The 16,345-nt window shown below is 42.0% G+C and overlaps 1 protein-coding gene across 3 annotated transcripts in view; it reads left to right on the forward strand.

Moving 5' to 3' along the window:
- Nucleotides 1-16,345, forward strand: part of Ide (Insulin degrading metalloproteinase) — a 111,609-nt gene that overhangs the window by 70,471 nt on the left and 24,793 nt on the right. For 2 of the 3 annotated variants that reach the window (XM_080276195.1, XM_080276196.1), the window contains 4 exons: nt 6,982-7,094; nt 9,719-9,863; nt 14,953-15,063; nt 15,958-16,078. In XM_080276195.1, the coding sequence (XP_080132321.1) occupies nt 6,982-7,094; nt 9,719-9,863; nt 14,953-15,063; nt 15,958-16,078 (490 nt within the window). The remainder of the gene's footprint in view (nt 1-6,981; nt 7,095-9,718; nt 9,864-14,952; nt 15,064-15,957; nt 16,079-16,345) is intronic. The other variant, XM_080276197.1, reaches the window with a different exon arrangement.

Here is a 16,345-nt window from a genome sequence, read left to right on the forward strand (position 1 = left end):
GACAGGAAACGTTTCTAGAGAAGGGAAAGAAGTCTGATCAGCTAGTCAGGTCAGGTGCGGGTAAGGGGATGGGTCTGTTATGATGTGGCAGGGGTAAACCAGTTCTGCTGTCGGGCCCTGCTGCGGATGTCACTGATTGCATTGCCCAGTTGACCCTTGTGCGGTGTGGTGCGGTGAGGATCTGTCCGTTCTCCCCTTTGGGGCTAAGATGCGAATGAATGTGTTTGAATGGATGAGTAAATGGAGAGTGAGTCGTCCTGTCTCGGCTACCTCCCTTTCCTTGGGGGAAGCAGCCTAGGTATATAGATAGATAGATAGATAGAAACGTTTCCACTAAAGATGTAAAAATGAATATCTGATCTACACAACCTCTTCCCTTCCTAAAGCCACCCTGTTCTTCTCCAACTAATTACTCTGTTATTTCCCTGACTCTGTCAATAAGTATCCTACCATACACTTTTCCTGTTACACTAAGAAGACAAATGCCCCTGAATATATTTACAGAATGACGGGGAATCATCCAGGGTGCCCACTGGCCTGACATGGAATCGTCCATGTTTTGACAGGGAATTATCTGATGGCCAGTTGACTTGATGGTGAATTGTCTCGGAACCATATTTTTGTATGCTTCACATATGAATAAATGATGTTGATTTTCATTCTCTTCTTGACACATGTCACATATTAGGTTAGGCTCATACTTTTTCTTATAATTTTCCTTCACTTCTAGCGTTTTGGTTCACATAAAAAATATTATCTTTGCTTGCTTTGGTTGGAGTCTGGCCCTGAGCGCATTGAAAAACGTGATTTTGCATCAAAAAATTAGGTAAGTGGACCACTCCAAAACACATCGAAATTCAAATCGCTGAATTCTAAACCGTCAAAATTCGAAATTCCACTGTACTTAAACCCACATGGTCACAACACTTACACACCACTAGTACACAGTATACCTCATGGTCAGCTCACTGTTTTCACCTTCCCCATTTCCCCCCCCCCCACCTATCTATCTATCTATCTATTGCCAGACGCCTCAATCCCTTTTGGGGTGGCCACAAACAAATCGCCTCCAAGTCGCCCTGTCCCCCTCCATTTCATTTATAATTCTGAACTTGTAATGGTTTTCAGTAAGACTCTTATTTATTAAGCTGGAAAACAGTGTCAAGGAAACAACACTGTTTCACAGAGAATCAGGCAAAACAGTGAAGGAAATCTTCAGTTATGTTCATTTCAGTATTTCATCTGTCTGTATCATATACTTTGACATTGACTAAAAATCTCTATCAGTTTGGTATTGGAAAGAATGCAAATATCGGTGATATATGGGTTTGGCAAATTGAATTGGTCACATCACTAATCCTTACTCTTTCCCTTCCTTTCTCGCTGTCCATTTCTCTTGTGAAAAGTTACAGGAAATTATTTACAAACATGTCTTCCTTTTTAAAAGTGCAAAGACAACAAAGATTCTTATATTTTCTGACCAGCTGTACAATGCTGACACCACTCATCTGAACAATAATGTAGTCCCAGACTAAACTAGAGTGGTAGAGCTCATAACTCCGCCATCAACATCCATGCAATATTCACTGAAAAATTTACGAAAAATTTATGGCATATCTCGCAGTGTTAAAGAATGTGAAAAAAAATTCCTGGATCTGCACCTTTATCCGGATTGACACCAAAATTTAATGAAGTCTATTCTGGGCCAAGGCCCATTCTTCTATCAAGTTTCGTGGAAGTCCGTCTAGTAGTTTTTGTGTAATCTTGCTCACAAACTAACCAACCAACAAACAAACGGACAGTGGTGAAAACATAACCTCCTTGACGGAGGTAATAATATTTTGCCAGGTAGGAGGAGGCCGTAGCACAGGCCGAACAGGGTAGTACTCCCGAGGGGAATTGGGAATGCTGGTGATAGGGAGAGCTGGAGCTCCTGTTTCACTAGCTATCTAACCATCCCCCTTTGCTGACCTTTTCAGTGTGACAGTAACATGGAGAGTAGACCAGCATACTCTCCCAAACATTTCCTCTAACTATCTATGCACTACACCACATGCACTTTACATTTCACACAACGTATCCCACTACGTTACAGGGGTTGGCGCCAGCAAGGGCATGGGGCCAGAAAACTTTGCCCCCGCTACCTAGTGGCGGACTTCTGGGGGGAGGCGCGGCAGGAGTTCCACCAGCATAGATCGTGGGTCCAGGGCGAGATGGGGCTCGGGCCTGTGCTAGAGGGTACAGGGCATTGCGGTTCCCAGGCTGCCACTTCCGCCCAATAGAGAGGGGCCCGAACCTGGGAGTAGCGCCCCAGGAGGCTGCCCTATCAGTGGGTGTATAATGGCGGGATAGTTGCAGTGCCAAGACGTGCTTGGAGGGTGTCCCTGCAGCTGTCCTGGCAGGGTGCCCCGAGCCCACTACCACAGCCACTGGTAAGCTGGTGGGCTAGGGGTCCCAGATCCATTGCCTGGACCAGGGACTGTGCAGTGAGTGGGATCTATGCTGTGTCTGTCCTCCTTTATTAATACTGAAGATGACAAAGCAAAATAAGTTTCAAAGCAAGCCTGAGGACAGTAAATCACCCATGGGGATGAGGGTGGGTTCATGAAATGTGGGAAGAGCAGGGGAAGTCATTGAGGCATTCAGTAGGAGGTGGGTGGATGTGGCGTGTTTGCAGGAAGTCCGGTACAGGGGTGGATCAGCCAGAAAGATTGTTGGGAAGGACTGTTGCTATAAGTTGTTTTGGCAGGGGGGGGTAGACGGATATGGAGGAGTTGGTGTGATGGTTGCTGAGAAATGGGTGGAATATGTTATGAATGTTTTGAGAGTAAGCGATAGGATATTGGTAGTGAAATTTCTGTTGGGAAGAAAGATAGCTGCGATTATATCGGCATATGTTCCACAGGCAGGATTGGATGAATCAGAGAAAGATAGATTTTGGGATGATTTAATACGTGTAGTGGGTGGTATGTGGGATGATGAGATAGTGATTTTGGGAGGGGACTTAAATGGTCATGTAGGTGAAACAGCACAAGGTTATGAAGGAGTGCATGGGGGATGTGCGTATGGTCTAAGGAATGCAGAAGGGGAAAGGATACTTGAGTTTGGGAAGGCAACGGACATGATTGTGTGCAACACATATTTTAGGAAAAGAGACAGTAGGTTAATTACGTATGAGTCTGGGGGAAATAGCAGTCAGATAGGTTATTTTCTGGTTAGGAGGGCCGATAGGAGGTTAGTGAGGGATGTTAAAGTTATAGGAAGTGAGGAGTGTGTGCAGCAGCATAAACTATTGATATGTGATATGGTGCTTAAAGAACAAGTGATGAAAAAGAGGACTTATGTACCTAGGAGGAAAATATGGAAGCTGAAAAACCAAGTAGTAAGGGATGCCTTCTATAGCGAGTTGAGGAGAGTGGTGGCTGAACAGGGAGCTGTAGACAGAGGCGTTAATGAACAGTACAGAGCCCTCAAGAACAATTTCTTGAGAGTTACTGATGTAACATGCGGCTGGACAAGAGGACCACCAAGACTAAAGTAACTTGGTGGTGGGATGAGGGTGTAGAAGCTGCAATTAAGGAGAAAAGAAGGCTTTTCCGGGAATGGAAGAAGGGTGGTAGCAAAGAGGAATATTTGGCTGCTAAGCGTAGGGCTAGATTATACAGGGCAAAGACTGAGTCACAGAGACAATTACTTGATAACCTAAATCATGGGGAAAGGAAAAATATATTTAGGGTGGCAGGTCAGGTGAAGAGGGATAATCGGGATATCATAGGTGAGCAGTGTGTGAAGAATGATGAAGGAAGGGTAGTGGTGAACAGTGAGGATATTAAAGATGCATGGAGAGAGCATTATAACCGGTTGTTGAATGAGGAGTTTGACTGGTACAGGGAAGGTTTGGAGCCAGCAGATCCAGTGTCTGGCCCTTGGCCTTTGATTGATACTGCTACTGTGAGTGAGGCAATAGGCAGGATGAGGGTGGGGAAGGCAGCAGGTGTGTCTGGGTTGACTGCCGAAATGTTGAAGGCCTCAGGCGATACAGGGATGAATTTAGTCACCGACCTGATAAATAGGATTATTTATGAGTGTGTTGTCCCAGATGATTGGCTGAAGAGTGTAATTGTAAATGTGTATAAAGGGAAGAGTGATGCCCTGGAAAGAGGAAATTATAGAGGTATAAAGCTTTTAGGTCAGATAATGAAGGTAATGGAGAGAGTTTTAGAAGGTATGATTAGAGAAAGAGTGAATATTGATGAGATGCAGTTTGGGTTTATGCCAGGTAGGGGGACCACTGATGCCATATTCATTGTTCGACAGCTTCAGGAAAAATATATTGGTAGGAGAAGGGATCTTTATTTTGTTTTTGTTGATTTGGAATAGGCCTTTGACAGAGTCCCTAGAGAGGTGGTGAAGTGGGCAATGAGAAAGCTTGGCTTGGAGGAGTGGCTGGTTAGGGTGGTTATGGCCATGTCTGTGGGTGCTCACACCCAGGTGAGAGTGAATGGTGATTTGAGTGATGAGTTTTCCGTGAATGTTGGTGTGCATCAGGGGTCAGTCTTGAGTCCCATGTTGTTTATCATGGTACTTGAAGCCCTTTCACGTGACTTTAGAAACGGACTCCCGTGGGAGTTGTTGTATGCTGATGATTTGGTGTTGATTGCTGAGGATGAAAGGGAGGCGGAGGAAAGGTTTAGGAAGTGGAGAGATGGTATGGGGCAAAAGGGTTTAAGGGTAAATGCAGATAAAACAAAAGTGATGATATCTAGGGTTGGTGGCGGTACAGTACTGTCAAAGACGAGGGAGAGTGGCCATGTGCTGTTTGCCACGAGGGCGTGGGAAGTAATTCCATCTTGTGCGGTGTGTGTGATAAATGGGTGCATAAGAGATGTAGTGGTATCAGAGGTAGACTGCGAGATAATGCTGATTTTATGTGTACGGCATGCCGGGGTGAGCAGGTGGAGATTGTCAGGCGTGAAAGGATTGAACTTGCTGGTGAATCTCTTGAGTGTGTGTGGAAGAGTTTTGTTATTTGGGAGACATGTTGTGTGCTGGAGGTGGGGCTGTTGTGTGCTTCTGTGGCTAGGGTGAGAAGTGGTTGGAAGAAGTGCAGGGAGCTCTTGCCTCTCCTGACCTTGAGAGGGCTCTCCCTACGTGCTAAGGGGTCTTTGTATGCAGCATGTGTTAGGAGTGTAATGCTGTATGGCAGTGAGACCTGGGCAGTGAAGGAGGAAGATATTCGCCGGCTCAGACGTACAGAAATGACAATGATTAGGTGGATGTGCAGTGCGTCCCTGCGTCCAAGGCCTGGAGGGGCTGGGTTTACAATGGAAGAGTTGAGAGGTAGGATGGGACCGGAGTGTATTGGTGTTGTGATGAGGAGAGGTAGATTGAGGTGGTTTGGACATGTGGAGAGGATGGGGGATGATAATTGGGTGAGGAAGGTGAGAAGTGTTTATATTGGGGGTGGGGTTATGAGGGGTAGACCGAGAAAGACATGGGATGAGGTCATTAAGTGTGACCTTAGGGTTAAGGGACTGAACAGGGAGGCTGCAATGGATCGTGCAGCGTGGAGAGCCGCCATTAGGTGACCAAGGCCGACACATGCAAGCATGTTGGAGCCTTTAAAAACGAAAATGAAAACGAAAAAAAACTCACCAAATATTTCACCTCTTGGCTGAAGATGGAATGATCTGTTTATTGCAAGATGCCTCAATCCGGTAAGGGGAGGAGGCCATAAACATATCGCCTCTACGTCATTCTCTCCTTTGCCATTTGCCTGCTCCCTCTTTCTCCAACTTCACACCCCCCTCCATTATATACTCTTCCACTCCATCCTTCCTCCTCCTCCTCATCCTTGGTCTTCCCCTCCTTCTCTCCCCTTCTATCCTACTCACATATACTCTTTTAGCCAGACTCTCATTTTCCATCCTCTCTACATGGCCAGACCATCTTAGAGGATGTCTCTTAACAATATATGAAATGTTTAATGTTGTGAACCCAGATAACATCTTTTTTAGCATATTCCCATCTTTACCAGGCAATTTTGATAAATTTGGGAAAGGCCTTTCATGTTTAAGAGGTTTATTAAGGCTGTATCTAACCCCCCCAATTCCAAGAGTGTATCATATGCTGAATGGAATTGTCAGAAGATGGCAGGAATAAAATGACAGACATCCCTGGGCTCAGTGGGGTAATGGTTACATAATTATTTAATCAGTTTACTACAATGACATCTTTTATATTTAATGCTTGATTCTTACAGATGATTTTTTCAGCTAGAGGGAATTTTTTGGCAAGGAAGGGATTAAGGAAGGCTATTCATAACCCTTATAGTTTGAAAAGGTCCTGGAAAGGGATGCCTTTACAGTGACATCTACATAACCAGGTGGCAGAGCTACTTTGTTATACAGTTATAGAAATGTCCCACAGCTCTCACCCTGTCCCCCAAAAGAGGATAAATAGTGGACTGAAGAAAAGCAGCTTCAGCCTGCAGCCCACCGGGTTCACAGTCAGATGTGCTTGTTGACACAAGAACAACAGTTTGAAAAGTCTGTCCAAAATTAAAGAAAATCATCTGGGGGTAACAGTAGCATATAGCAAGCCCTTTGCTTTTTATGGGGGTTACATTACATGGGCACCAGTGAGAAGTGAATTTCCACGTAGTAACAGTCCCCTAAGATAGGGCTCCCATTGTCATAATTTAGCAACATAATGGCCTAAAATTCATTATAATGCTGTAGAGCCTCAGCAGACATTGCAGTTTGCATGTGTAAAATATATTTTGAGATGATTTAATAAAAGATTTGGTTGGATTGCCCCCAAATACAGATTAAACTAGTGGATTTTGTTATGGTTTATTCATGCACAAAAAAAATAAAGCCGACATTGTCAAGTACCGGTACCACTGTGGACAAAGGCTTACTGTGATATGGAAGACATCACTGGACTCAGGGGGCTAATTTTTATCTACCTATTGGACAGGAGGTGAGCAGCTTACCAGTGATGGTGAGTGAAACACCACTGGCCCGTGTCTGGTTCAAACAAGATGATGAATTCAAGCTTCCTAAATGTGTGATATACACAGAGTTATTCAGGTGAGTGACTATTTTCTGGTCAGCCTTTTGAATAAAAGATGAACAGAACAGCTGACCTGTTGAGCTAGGACACTAATCCCCCTCAAAGCAGGCCCCATCTGACTTGACACGTGTAGCCCAGCATTCTGTCCACAGCCTGAAACATTTTTCAAAGTCAGTTTTCAGTATCTCCTGCAGGTGCTTTGTTGCATTCATCATGATCTCTTCTCAGATGATCGTTGCTTAAAATATGTTGGAGTGTGTAAATCCCAGTCCAGACTTTCTGAAGATTGTTATCACTGTAGATGAAACTTGAGTGTATGGGCATACCTCAGAAACCAAAGCACAGTCATCCCAGTGGAAGTATGCAGGGTTGCCTCATTCAAAATAAGCACAACAGATCCGCAGCAGGCAATGTGCACTCATATGTTGACTCCCCTCCCCCCCCACTGTAATGTTGTACATCACGAATACACACCAGAAAGTCAGATTGTCGACAAACATGTTATACGTCATCTTCATGACACAGTTTCTGCTCTCCAAACGACTGATTGGAAAGCAGAAAGTTGCAAACTGCACCATAACAACCCCCCCATCCATTCCTCTCAACTGGTTCAGGAATTTTTGGATAAACACAACATCCCACAGGTCTGGCAGCCTCCGTACTCACCAAACATGGCTCCATGTGACTTGTTTATTCCCCAAGTTCAAAACTCAGCTGAAGAGTTCCCGATTTGAGGCAAGAGAAGAGATCATGACAAATGCGGCAAAACACATGCAGGAGATATCAAAAACCACCTTTGAAAACTGATTCATGCTGTGGAAAAAACACTGGGCTATGTGTGTCAAGTCAGAAGGTGTCTACTTTGAGGGGGATTAGTGTCCTAGCTCAACATGTTAGCTGTTTATTTTTTTTAGAGCCTATGGCCAGATACTTCTCGAACAGATCTTGTGTAGTGGAGTGTATGACAGTGGTGTGGAACCATTGTTTTTACTTGGTGAAATAATAGTTATCAGATTGATTGTAGCTAATATGTGATGAGAAGCATGGAAATGTGGATGCTAAAGCCTTTTAGATAGAGCCAGATTTCCAGGGGCTGGAATGGTGAGTGACTGAGAGTGTGGCCCATTTAATTGGCCCTGCTATCGATAGTTCTATTTTTATCATTTTTCTTACTTTCTTGTCCCTACCTTACTCAGTCCATGAGTGGTCAGAACGGTCTTGATGATGATTGTGATGATGATTCAGGTAAGTTATTTTTCATGTTTAACCTTTTGAATTTTTGTGGTCTAGAGATGCTGTAACAAGGAATAATGTGATTTGTAAAAGATGTGGAATAGTGACATCTGAACACAGGATAGAAGAGAGTACAGTATGCTTAGTTGGTGTAGACATGTGGAGAGAGTGGGTGTTAGTAGGATGGTGAAAAACAGGGGCGTACCTAGAGATTTGGTGGCCCAGGGGGCTAGGTTCTTTGTGGGGCCCCCCTCCAGGAGGGGGCCCCACACAGACCCTAGCCCCCATAGTTCTTAAAACTTATCTAATATCTTAGCTGGGATTGTCGGGATGATAAATATATATATTTTTAAATATTAATAAAAATGCTTATAAATTTTTAAGTCTTTTGGGGGTCCCCCTCACTTGGGGGCCCGGGGGGCAGTTTCAAACACCCCCTACCACCCCCTCCCCTCAGGTACGCCACTGGTGAAAAGGGTGTATGTGGGCAAGGTGGAAGGTGGTAGGATGGTTTATAGTCCAAGAAGAAGGTGGGTAAATATGATAGATAAGTGTTTGAGCATTCAGGTATGTAGATTAATGAGGCTAGGAAACTGACAGTGGATCAATCTTGTTTGGAAGAGTTTTGTAGAGAGGAGTGTATGACAAGGGTCTGGCACCCCTGTCATTTTTAGCCATGTGGTAGTCACTAAATTGGCTCAAGCTGTTATGCAACGTAAATCAAGTAAATGTGGGTGATTATCCTTGTGAGATTGAGTCAGATTCTGGGGGCTTAAATGGTGAATGAATGAGAGTTTGGTCCATCAGCTGGCAGTGTAGTATATATACTGTATACATGTATGTATACATAGTGTCTCTCTTTATATATATATATATATACAGTAATCACTCTAATATCCGGACGCCCAATATCCGAACATCCCCACTACCCGGACATAATCGTCCTGGGATCCAATATTCCCAAAATGGTCCCCCCCCCCCCAAAAAAAAAAAAAAAGAAACAAAGAAAAAAAAAAAAATCCCCGCCCGTAATTTGAACTTGCTGCGCGCAGTGCAGGAGAGCATTGTTGTGGCGCATCATTCCTCTGACGTCCGATAGAGCGCTGCTGCATCCTCCCCATTTTCCGCCTGTCTCTCGCCGCTAGTGCACGCTCATCGTAATGGCTGCCCACGTGATCACTTTTGTGGTGGGTTTTGGACTTGGTTAGGGGGAGAACCTAAAGCTGAAAAACGCATCTCATTACATGTTAAAACTATCCCGATATACGATACTTTTCCTTAATGATGGGTTTTTACATTACCAATTACATTGTTAAACTGGGGTATTACTGTATTATTATTGTTTTGTTATTATTATTATTATTATTATTATTAATATTTTTATTATTTTATCCTCTGCTTTGCACAGCCCGTTGGCATATTTGGATCCCCTTCACACCAATTTGCTTCACATGTTCGCACAGCTGTTTAGAGATGCCCTGACAGAGTACACGTATGCAGCTGAGTTGGCTGGCCTAACTTACTGTCTTTCCAACACAAAGTATGGCCTCACGGTGAGTATGTCTGTGTGTGTGTGTGTGTGTTTTTTTTTTTTTTTTTAATGAGATGTTCTTAACACCTTTTCCTTAATGAACTCTAGTCAGATGTGGACAGTAATGGTTTAAATCTGAGGGGTGATTGGGTTTCATTGCTCATATAGCCTAACTGCCACTCCAACTTCAAATATGACCTTACAGTGAGTCTACGTGGCATGTAGTCGCTCTAGTTAAGGAGGCATCCTAGTAGCACCTTTCTCAAAAAACTCCATTCAGATGTGGCAGTAAGGATTTAAATCTTAAGAATGGTTATCATTTATTGCTCACATAATGTACTGTTGAACTACCTATCCTGCAGCAAGTGTGGCCATACTGATAATCTTAGGGTTGCACAATCTTGTCAGTTATCCACTTCATTATGATGTCTTTTATTATTTCACAGAGGTGGACAAACTGTACTTTTAAAGTGCTGTTGGTAGCAATAACGGTACTGGTTGAAAATAGTACTGGTAGTTGTGATAATGTTACCGCTTTTGAAAAGTACCGGTAGTAGCGATATTGGTACTTCCTAGTGGCACGTTTTAGTTAACTATTTGAGTCTTCCCTTAACCAAACCTTTACAAAAATGTTAGTACAGGCTTATCTGGATATCCAGTACATCGATAACTGACAACCTGGTACAGTGAACAAAAGAAATTGGGGAACATTCTCACAATCTGAACAGATGTTGCATCACTAGTCTGAATACTCCACCGCTCCCTAGGTTTGAAATGCACATGTCCGAATGTGCAGGCACAGTTTCACTCATCCATACCTTCTTACATATCTCTTCCTTGAATTTAAAAAAAAAAAAAAAAAAATCAGTACACAAGGTTTTTCCGAAGTTAAATATAATTGAAGAGCATAAGTAAGAATAAGCTAAAATTGTACATCATCGGATTGTGGGAGTTCACGAGGCTTCCTAGCCCCTCTTTTTTTTAGAAGCTAATGCCTGAAACAGGTACAGTACAATATTCTTGCATAAGTTGTCGTTTTTGCAATATTGTCAGTATAAAATGATTAAAAGGATACAGCAGAATAATAAGGTACAATATGTAAGATAAATTGTTAAAGAAATGATGCCCCCCCCCCCCTTCATAACTTGACCTAAAGTTAACATCCTTCCATCTTGAATGCTGTGCTGTAGCAAGATTTTAGCACATGACTACTGCTTTAAACAAGAAGTTTTCTTCAAGGAATGTAGGGCCACAGTTTTGTTTTTTTCTGTAATTGAGCTACATGAAATAAGCTGTGAAGGATGAAAATTTGGACTAAGTTCAGATAAAAAGAGTACAGTGTTCCCTCGTCATGAACAGGATTTTTTTTTTTTTTTTTTCCCCCCCAGCTGGAAATGTCACTGGCAGAGTCTTCTTACCAACCTGCCAGTCACATACTTTCAGCTGTACCCATTTCCATCTGTGCATCTCCTCTCACTTTTAGTAAATAACAAGATACTATAAACTCTTGATTATCTGGCATAATACAGTAAGACCTCAATATAACGGACTTCAGTGGACTGGAATTCGCTTTTATCGGAATCGAGGAGCTACCAGACTAAATTCCTATATATCGGAAAAAGTCCTATAAAGCCAGAAGCAATCCGGACTACCTAACCACTTCAGCTTTGTTCGCCACAAGAAGGTAAACAAAAGACATGTCTGTCAGTGTAAAGTACAGTATTATTACTGTATATATATATTATACCATTTGATTATTGTAGTGAAGGTATAATACAGTACAGTACTGCAGTAGTAGTGAAAACAGTTTAAAAACCGTTGGTGTGATCCAGATTAATGTCCTATATATCGGAAAAAGTCCAGGTTAACGGGGAAGTCCACATGTCTCTTTTATTGGAATTGCCCTTTTTTCAGAATGGCTTGGGCCCCAATTAGTCCGTAATAGTGAGGCCTGAAGTATACTGTCAAAATGCCTGGTTATGCAAAAGTCCCTCCTAGTGGCCCCAAACCCCCCAACCCTTAACACTGATCCACTGTCTAACCCCTGCAGAATGCTTTAAAATGTCAAAAAGCAGCTAATGGACATTCCTAAAAATAAAATGCTGTAATGTACTGTTAAGTGCACTATAATTGTATGTACAGAAGCAATTTCATGCTGTCATTGGAGATAATATCATTAGTCCCCCCAGCCGGGAGACCTGTTTTCTTTCACTCAGCACTACATGTACTGTATAACGCACATTATAAACACTTTAAATCATTGAAAATCAGCTGAAAGACGTTCCTAATATGGAAATACTGTGTTTACTTTCAAGTACACTGTAATCGTATGTACAGAAACACATTTCATGTTGATAGTTGTGATGATGATGGTGGTGGTGATGTAGACATTGTTGGAGAGTAGTGTACAGTAACACCCAAAATAACCAATCAGAGCATCAAGAAAACAGAAAAAAACGAATAAAATGAAGCATGCTTCACTACTGTACTCTACTGTATACACCATACTGTACTTTCTTCGATCAGAATTCTAGCACTCTGCCACACACAACACAACAAAACTTTTGTCTCATAGTTGCAAGAACAAACTTCACATGGGAAAGAAGAGTTGTCTGAATGATTTTACATATTGTGTTAACGATTCATTTGTAGCATGATTATTCTGCATAGTAAAATAACACATTTTTATCAACTCTTATTGTTTAGTAACAAAATTTAATTGACTTTTCTTTCCAATACACTTTCATTGGTGCCTTAGCAGAATCCAACAGTCACTTGTACAATGCAGTAATGTACTCTTCAGAACACCGTAAGTAGTACTTACCCGAGAGGAGAGGAGGGGCCAGCAGCATGATGTGTCAGAAAGCCACTGCAGCACTAGAAGGCCAGCCAGGTTTTTGGAGGGAAACCCATCACAACATTGCCATTTAATAATAATTATGTTTTGGAAGAGACATAGAGTGCAGTGTAGATTTGTTTGAATATCGACACCATAGCAGCGGAGGAATAAAGTGGAGTAAGAGAACATCCACCTTCCTGCTGCGAGCCAATGAAAACTCTGCATTAGAATTCTCCTTCCCCTGCCTTAGCCAGTCAAAACTCTTCTACTCCCAACCACTGCATCTCCCCTCCCTACCCACCACCAAACACCTCATGAGCTGCTAGGCCCACCAACCGTCAATCCTCCCCCCCTCCCTCCCTCCCCCCCCTCAACACTTCACCCATTTCCTATTACAGTACATGTACAGTGTAACTCCATTCTTTTTGTGTATTTTATTTATTTTCTTTTTTTGTGATTGTTGCTGGATGTTTGATGACATCAACTGTCTCATGCAGGATAATAATGTGCTTTTAGCCAGAAGGAAGGGTCCTTCATGCAGGGTAGTGTCAAAGATTTTATGCTTTCTGCCAGATAAAAATTTAATTCAGCCATTAGCCAAGCCAGATAATGTATGCCGGGTAGTGCCGTGATGGATAATCGGGAGTTTACTGTATTCATGGTGTCTATAGTTCCTTCTGTGGAAACTGGTAAAATGTTTTCTCAAATATGCACCAGTCAGTGCCAGCCTGTCTTCTTTGTTGCCATACATACAGTGTTTGCAGAAAGTATAGAGCGCCTTCCATAGAAATCAATGGGAAAAAGCGCTCTTAAGTTTTTGCGGTTTGCAGCGTGGTCTCGCAGCTGACCAGAACTGTAATACGTTTGGAACGCAGGGACACGCCAGGAAAACAAGATGACCTTCAGTTCCTGCCTCACTGCTCTTTGAGCTGCCTTTGAGGGTGCATTAGTGCCACATTCTTCTGTACCACTACCCTCTGTTTTCGCATGTTAGCTTGTTGGCACTGCAGTTTTTGCACTGTTACACCCAGATGACTCCCGTCATCCTCAGTGCTGAAGAAAAGGCTTGGGTTTTGGCCTGGAAAGTCAAAAATGTGTTAAAAAAAGAAACAGTAACAAGGCATAGGGGCTGTGATGAGAACGTTTTTTCCCATTGATTTCTATGAGGGGCACTCTATACTTTTTGCGGACATTGTAAGAAGTTAATTGACTGCGTGTGTTGCTGCTCATTTCCATCTAACTTGTGCATCTCATTTTCACTTTTAATAAATAACAAAATATTCGTAGTGTCTGTTGCTCACTCTGTGGAAAATAATAAAATGTTTACGTAAATATACACCAGGCAGTGCCAACCTATCTTTTTTGTTACTGTTCGTACACAGCTAGTCATTTTCTTTCACCTTTACTCATTTACATCTACGCATCTCTGTTGCCATTAATGAATAACAGTACAGTATTCCTAGTGCCTGTAGCTGAACAAGTATTCAGTGCAAATGAGAGGCCTTTAGTGGAGTAGTATGTAGAAAGGAATTCCTTTTTAATCATCAAAAATCATGTTAACATAACATATGAGTGGCTACATAGGAATTATATGATGCTTAAATAAAGGTGACTATCAGAAACTCAGTATTGACAAGATATGTGTATCAGCGACATCTTAGAAATGTAACTCCCGTTGATAACAGAGGCAGATCTGTATAGCTGGTACCCCATCTGGAATGCAAGGGTTGGGCGAAGCAACTTAATTGCAACATTTAGGGTTAGGGTGAGCAACTGCTTTCCTTTGAGTGTCATTAGTGTGTATCAGCAGTAAACTCAGTTGCTGCGTGAATGTGAATCTTTATTGGCCACTTGCAATTCAGGGACTTTAACCTACTAGATCACAAGGTGACATTTGGTTATATAACTTAGCTCTGTTGTCCAGTTATACAGATAAGACATCCCTCAGCTCCTCTCTTATCCCCAAAAAGAGATTGGTGGACTGGAGGTGAAGGCAGTTTCAGTCTTCAGTCTACTAGGTTCATGTTCAGATGAGCCAAGGGCCATAACAGCAGCAAGAATCACTACATCTCTTAGGTGATAATGAAGGTTGTAATAATGATGATGTTAATGGTGATGATGATGATGATGTATGGTATATTTTTTTGTAAAATTTTCAGATTCAAGTGAAGGGGTGCAGTAACCTTCACCAGCCTATCTCTTCAGTGAGAGTGATGATGATATTGATGATGATGATGATGAGATGATTTTCATGTACCCATACTCTTTTCAGCTGCAAGTGAAGGGGTACAATGACAAGCAACATGTGCTGGTGGAGAAGATAATGGAACGCATGACCACCTTCACCATTGATCCAAAACGCTTTGATATATTAAAAGATGCAGTGAGTTGCTTTAAAGTCTTTGTGATGTAATGTAGTTGGATAGGTAATATTAAATATTTAAGTGTGAATAGTGGTGTCATGAAGTGGAGTCTGGTTTCTGGGAGCTCAACTGGTGAGTGAACGTGAGTGTGACCTGCTTAATTGGGCATGCTGTTGATAGTTTTTTTTTTTTTTTTTTTTTTTTTTTTTTTTTTTTTTGTGAACCCCATCTCACAACATCCTTGGCTGGGAAAATGAGGTTGGATTCTATTGATAGTTTTTTTTTTTTTTTTTTTTTTTTTTTTTTTTTTTTTTTGAGGTTGGGATGGTGATGGTGGTGGTGGTGAGAGTGATGGTGGCTGCATCATCGGCATTTGCGTTGGCATCAGTGTTGGCGACACTGTGGATAATACAGTTGGCCATAGTCAGAGTGAATATACTGTGCTTTTTTCACTTTAATATTACTTTGTTGACTGAGAGAAGGTGGTTGTCAAACTGACGTTAAATTTAAAAGTGATTTGGACATGAATACACTGTACTCTTTTAACTTCAATGCTGCTGAGTTGGCTTTCAGAGGAAGGGAATGTCAAGCACTCATTGCTATGAAACTTGTATTGGCTGCTCTTTAAAATATTTTTGTTATAAATACTCCTGTCTGAAATATTTCTGACTCTTCTTGAATAAATATTCTTGTCTAAAATATTTCTAACAAAAGTTATTCTTGTCCTACCTCACCCAATCCTTAGGTGGGAAAACAGGTCTAGATGATGATGATGATGATGATTGATAGTGAAGAAAACTAAAATATTCCCATGTAACTTAGTCCTGTATAAAGTAATTTTGTCAAACATAGTTGTGTCAAAATAATCCTGTTTAAAAGTATGACTGCCTAATAAAGTATTTTGTTTACCATAGTACATCCGAGCACTACGCAATTTCAATGCAGACCAGCCTCACCAACATGTGGTCTACTACACCTCATTACTAATGGCTGAACATGGATGGACTAAAGAGGAGCTGTTGGAGGCAACTAATGGTGAGATCTATAGTTTTTTCACAACTTTACCAGGCCTTGATGATTATCTTTTTGTAGTTTATGCCCCATCTATCATTGGCAGACAAAAGATAATTCTATGGCTCTTACATACTCTCCATGGCCTAAGAAGGAGCAACTGTTGGAAGCTGATAGTGAGATCTTTAGATCTGATACTTCTACCCCTTCAGCCTGGTGACAGAGTTATCTAAGGGTGCCTTAGCATGGTGGCACTGACATTGATGGATGTGTCTGCTGCCTGGTTATGCA

The sequence above is a fragment of the Coenobita brevimanus genome, chromosome 64, assembly GCF_032717465.1.
Source record: "Coenobita brevimanus isolate Jiangsu-jjx chromosome 64, ASM3271746v2, whole genome shotgun sequence".
NCBI lineage: Eukaryota > Metazoa > Arthropoda > Malacostraca > Decapoda > Coenobitidae > Coenobita > Coenobita brevimanus.